General features: G+C 34.7%; 1 protein-coding gene across 1 annotated transcript in view; it reads left to right on the forward strand.

The window, feature by feature from the left end:
• Window positions 1-3,792, forward strand: part of LOC110036442 (50S ribosomal protein L18-like) — an 11,101-nt gene extending 7,309 nt beyond the window's left edge. The window contains exons 3-4 of the mRNA XM_020740889.1: window positions 2,986-3,138; window positions 3,443-3,792. Of these exons, the coding sequence (XP_020596548.1) occupies window positions 2,986-3,138; window positions 3,443-3,598 (309 nt within the window). The 3' untranslated portion in view covers window positions 3,599-3,792. The remainder of the gene's footprint in view (window positions 1-2,985; window positions 3,139-3,442) is intronic.
• Window positions 3,793-6,372: the final 2,580 nt, after the last annotated feature.

Consider the following 6,372-nt stretch of genomic DNA (forward strand, 5'->3'; position numbering starts at 1 on the left):
TTTAAAACCTTTGAGATTGATTGGGTAACATATGAATACACATGAAGAAGTTTTTTTATCAAGTTTGCTGCGACTCTGTGATGGAATCCAAGGGAAGCACTCAGCATCCAAATGCTTTCAGATTTGCATAGTCAGGTGGCTGCTTGGAAAGGAGTTGATATGGGGAGGAGTTTTAAGTGCTACGAGATGACATTCTGTTGATAAGATTCATGGCTGTTAGAATTGTGTCAGGCCAAAAATTTAAGTGGCAAGTTAGAGATAGCGAAGAGAGATTGAGCTGTATCGAGAATGTGGCAATATTTTCTTTCGGCGAGCCCGTTCTGTTGGGGAGTACATGGACATGAGAGCTGACGTATAATGCCATGTTTGGTTAGAAAATCTTCAAATTGCCGGTTTTGATTTTCCCCTCCGCCATTGGTCCGTAGGATCTTAATATGGGTATTAAATTGCTTTTCAATTTGGTTCTTAAAATTTCTGAAGTGATTTATAGTTTCAGAATTGTGTATCATAGGAAACGCCCTAGTATATCTAGTGGCGTGATCAGTAAAGAGAACATAGAAGTGAAATCCTTGATTTGAAATATCTGTGGAGTAACCCCATACATCAGAACGAACAAGTTCAAGGGGAAGATACTTGTGATTACTAGATCAATAAAATGGTAATCTATATCATTTGGCTGTAGTACATGAATTTACAAAAAGAAATATAGTTTCGAATATGTAAATGTGGATGCTGATATGCTATTAGGTGAAGAACGGTAGTATTGGAATGGTCAAGCCTTTGATGCCAGACTTTGGCGGAAGCAGTTCTTGAGAGTAGAGCTTGCTTTCTGATCGAAATAGGATAGAGTCCTTCACATCAAAGGCCCTGGAGGAGAATTTGCTGAGTATTGCGATCCTTGATTTGATAGCCCAATGCATCAAAAACAATAATGCAACTGTTACCGCTGGCAAATTGGTATATAGAAATTAAATTATGAGTGATTTGTGGAGTGTGAAGGAGTTTGGATAGGAGGAGCTTACAGGTTGGTGTAGAAAGCAAACCTTGACCGCTATTTGCTGACAAACACTTGCTCTTGTCCTTGATAAGGGTCTGAATGTTGTAGTGCCTCGAGGTCGGCTGTGTGGAGGAACCCCATACATCAGAACGAATAAGTTCAAGGGGAAGATACTTGTGATTACTAGATCAATAAAATGGTAATCTATATCATTTGGCTGTAGTACATGAATTTACAAAAAGAAAAATAGATTCGAATATGTAAATGTGGATGCTGATATGCTATTAGGTGAAGAACGGTAGTATTGGAATGGTCAAGCCTTTGATGCCAGACTTTGGCGGAAGCAGTTCTTGAGAGTAGAGCTTGCTTTCTGATCGAAATAGGATAGAGTCCTTCACATCAAAGGCCCTGGAGGAGAATTTGCTGAGTATTGCGATCCTTGATTTGATAGCCCAATGCATCAAAAACAATAATGCAACTGTTACCGCTGGCAAATTGGTATATAGAAATTAAATTATGAGTGATTTGTGGAGTGTGAAGGAGTTTGGATAGGAGGAGCTTACAGGTTGGTGTAGAAAGCAAACCTTGACCGCTATTTGCTGACAAACACTTGCTCTTGTCCTTGATAAGGGTCTGAATGTTGTAGTGCCTCGAGGTCGGCTGTAAGATGATTTGAAGCTCCAGTATCTAAATACCAATCTTGTTTAGCTGCTGAGGAGGTTATGAGTGCAATGTGGCATGCCGGTTGCTTAGGTTGATAGTCAAAATTACCCCTATGCCAGCATTGAGGAGCAAGGTGCCCTGGTTTAAGGCAGATTTCGCAAGTTTCAAAGTTGTTGGATTTCAACTGCTTGTATCTTGTCCCATTTCCTCTGTAATTGAATCGGCCTCTCCCTCTTTGAGAATACAAGGCTGCATAGTTATCTACCTGCAGCTAATTTTCACTGTTTTAGTTCGATAGCTTGATTTCTTCGCTTTGAAGTAGAGAATATAGATCTACGAAGCTGATTGATGATAAAGAAGCTCTGATTGCGGCTTTGAAGGATTGATGCTCAGGAGATAGACTTTTGAGGATATATTGGATTACATCTTTTGTATCTATTGATGAGCCAGAAGCGGATATATTTTCAACTATTACCTTGATTTGCATCAGATATGGGTTCATAGATTGACCTTTCATTGACACCTTATGAAGCTCATTTTTGAGCTGGATGACCTTCGATATGTTGGTACCTTGAAGGCGTTTTTCCAGGGCTGTCCATATGTCATGGCAGCTATCGAGGTTGATGACGTGAGGTAGCACGGTTGCGGAAATTGTGGATAGCATTGCCGCTGCGAGGTTTTGATCCACCAGAAAGATAGGTGCGATTAGGGCATGCGACACTGTCTGCGGCAGTGATGGTCGCAGAGGGTTTGGAGATTGACCAAACTATGAATCCGCCGAATCCATTGGCGTTGATGACTTTTGAGACCTGCGATTTCCATAGAGAATAGTTATCGATGGAGAGAAATGTGTTGACGACAGTTCTGATTTGGATTCGAGAAATTTCAGGGAAGGTGGCATCGGCTGCTCTTCGATCTTTAGGGCTGCTAGGTTGTTGCTGAACACCGAGGAGCTTGAATCATCCATTGGTGCTTTATAGCCACAGCTTTGATACCATATAAGGAAATGTAGGAGATGGAAGAAGAGGAACTCAATAGAACAGCAGCTAAGCTATTTATGTAAATACCCCTTTTCTTAATTCAAATTTCCTATATTCTCTACTATATCCTTACAACAGTTGGTCATTTACCTTTTCCTAAAATGGAAGCTGTAATTGATATGTTTGCTTGGATGCAAAATCATGAGCTTCGTATATGCTTTTTCATATTATTTTCATCCCTTTCCTTCTGGCCACCATAGCTGCGACATCATTTTATAATTATATAATCTTTATAGTCACACCTAATGCCTATCCTTCCATTAATTCCTCTGTAATTTTTCTCAGTTCAATGGAACACAAACCAAGCCCAGACTCTCCGTTTTCTGCTCTACCAGGCAACTATATGCCATGCTTGTTGATGACCATAACAAGAAGACTCTGTTTTATGCCAGCACTTTACAGAACTCCATGCGTGAGGATCCTCCTTGTAGCACCTCAGTATGTTTTACCATTCCACATTTCGACTATATGTGCTGCATGCTTTTATTTTTGGCTTTCTATATTCTAACCCCTTAACAACTCTTATTTGCTGAAAGATTGTTAAATTGAACTTGGTTTATTACTTTCTTTTGCTGTGCTTCGATTAATGAGGTTCATTAGTTCTGGATTTTCAAATTATGTGAGTTACAAATAGTAATTTTGCATTTTTTTTTGTCTTTCTGTGTGCTCAAATGAAGTTATGGTGAATTACTATTAATTGATTGATCTCTTAATTATTTGGGTGTATGTGTAAAAATGACAGGAAGCGGCGCGGAGGGTAGGGGAAGCGCTTGTTCAAGCATGCACAGAGCTGCAAATTTCTGAGATATCATCATACGATCGCAATGGATTCGCTCGCGGAGAAAGGATGCAAGCTTTTGAGGTTGCCATTGCACAATATGGGTTGCTAAGTAGGTGATTGATTAAGGTCTACTAGTTTAAATTTTATGATTAATGGTCAAAGAGTATGATTGTAAGTGAGTGGATGTATCTGTTAAAGGGAGTTTAACTCCTATTATTTTGCGTCCGGAGTTCGGATGTAAAATTTTTGCCTTGTGTAGTGATCATATCTTGATTGAATTTGTATTAGGATTTGACAATTATTAAATTTGTTTTGGGATTAGTATTATATATCAAGTGTGTAGTTGTGCATAATTATCTGAGAGATATCCATAGATTAATATGGTCAAACCAATTGACATATGTAGTAGTTACAGCATGATGTATTTAATAATTGAGTGAACATGTATTTATATACGCCACTTGAATCCATCCAATCAAATCATAAACCTTCATACAATTTAAATCAAGAACTTCTGTAATCCATTTTAGAATTGTAATTTATTTTTTCATAAACTTATAGTAAAATTAAATGCTTTCGTAGGATGAACCTAATGATACTAAAAATGTCTCAAATTGAATCCAAGTGGATTTAAATTAAGTACTTAAAGCATGATTAAAGATTATGAGAGGGTTTGTTATATACTTGTAGTTGAAGTGAGTTTCTTGATAAGATCAATAAATTAATGCTTAAATTACTCACTTTTTTATTAGGGATTTAAGATATTTAAGAAGATAATATATAATAGGGGATCAATAAGAACTATAGGATGGAATTGTTAAGACTTGTTTATTCAAAATGATCAGTGTCCTTTTCTAGAAATCTATGAATATTCATTCTTTCACACATTTGATGGAAGCTGAGATGACACTGCATCTCTGGTGGTTGGGCACGATCTCAAATGACAGGTGGCAACCATCGGTACTTTAAAAGTTAAGATTCTTAGTGTCTTAATGACATCGAATTGAATGATCGTAGGCTTGTTGGATTCTTCTCATCAAGATGCTCAATTTGAATAGAAGCATGTCAAATTTTAAAATTGTTTGAGCTCTAAATTGATTCATCCAAATTTTTAACAATGCTTCAAGTGTTTGATTTAGGCTTATTTGGATTCGAATTTCATCACTCTCGGCATCATTAGGTTTGTCTTGACGCTTAGTTTGGCTATGTTATTGTTGAAATCGAGGCGCGAATGGCTTTAATTTGAATTCAGATATTTCTTACTCAAAATGCTTCGAGATTCGAAGATATTCACCACTAGTCGTCAATATTTCCAATGCTTGACATCATCAATAAGAGGACACCCATTATTTCCAACTTGTTGTAGATTCAATGCCCTGAGAATTATAAGGAAAAAATGTCGTAACTCGATTAATATGAATAATATAGAGTAATGAAAATATTAAAAAAAACCAATATAATAAAAAAAGATAATATACATATATACCACTAAATTTCTATTTATTTAGATATCTAACATCTAAACTTTGAATAGTACATACATGCCACTTTATATATGCATACAAAAAGGTGTATTTTACTTCTCAAAAACTAAAATGGTACTATTTTTAATATAGCAGGAAGGATTTGGTCGGCGTAAATGTAAAAAATTAAAAGTTTAGTTGTTAGATATGTAAATACATAAAATTGGGTGGTATATATGTAAATGGCCCAAAAATGTAAGTAACTGGCAACATTTTTGCTATCATATAATTTCTATTTTACGAAATCAGACACCAAATCGTTCTGGCGCAGTTGCCGAGTAGATCTCATGACTTAGAGGAGGTCAAGAGTTCGAATCCCTCCTTAAAAGGACTAAAAAGAGCAATGACGAAATTGCCCAGCGATGGTTGGATTTCCATCTCTGTCATCAATTATCGATGACAAGGGTTTAAACCGAGCTCACATATTTTTTTAATCGCTTAATTAAAGATTTTCTAACAAAATAACATAAGTTAGTGGGAAAAATCATTAGCATAGATTTTAATTTCTTTAATGTATAATTTTCTTATGTTTTATTTATTTTTTGAATGGAAAAAGATTTCTTTGTATGCATGGTAATATATTCTTGATTTATAATTTAATTTGATTTTGTTTCTTAATTATTTTCAAGTGGGATTAATTGTTTCATTCTTTGCTAACATAAATATAGTTTTGTAATTGAAATTAGGAGCCCTTTCAAATAAATCTTACTCCTTCTAAATTTAATATATTATACATTTATCTTTACTCTTTCAAATAAATAAGTTAAATTACTATTTTGCATTTTTTTTTTCAAATTCTTGTTAATAAATAATATTTTCACTGAAATCTTAAAAAATTCAAACTTTTTCCATCCAATTCCACCACCATTATATATAAGTTTGTGATTGAGATGTTAGTAAAGGTATTATTTAACATGCTAGTTCGGTCAAAACCAAAATCAAATCAAACTGAGTTTGTTTTGTTGATTTCATTTAATTTTAAAAGAGTCATTCAATTTTTTCTTTTAAAATTTTGAATATTTAATTTTTCAATCGGTTTTATTTTGTATTAAACCAAACAAATAAATAATGGATTAATAATAGTATTAGAAAATTAAATTTATTTGAGAGAAAAATAACTTGAGTATATGGTATGTTTATTTTAGTTTAGTTTGTGTTAAAAACTTTTAGGCTGTTTCATATTTTATAAATTCAACAACTCAGAAGAGAATTTGCGATATGAGTAGAGGAGGTGAAAATAAAGATTTCTACCCCTTTCTATTTATGTTTATGTGCCTCGTAGTGTGTCTTTACCCATATAGGGCTACAAAAAAAAGTAAGAACTAAGGAAATACTATATTATAGTCCGTACTATACTACTATATTGGA

Source organism: Phalaenopsis equestris, unplaced genomic scaffold (genome assembly GCF_001263595.1).
Source record: "Phalaenopsis equestris unplaced genomic scaffold, ASM126359v1 Scaffold206568, whole genome shotgun sequence".
NCBI classification, from domain to species: Eukaryota; Viridiplantae; Streptophyta; class Magnoliopsida; order Asparagales; family Orchidaceae; genus Phalaenopsis; species Phalaenopsis equestris.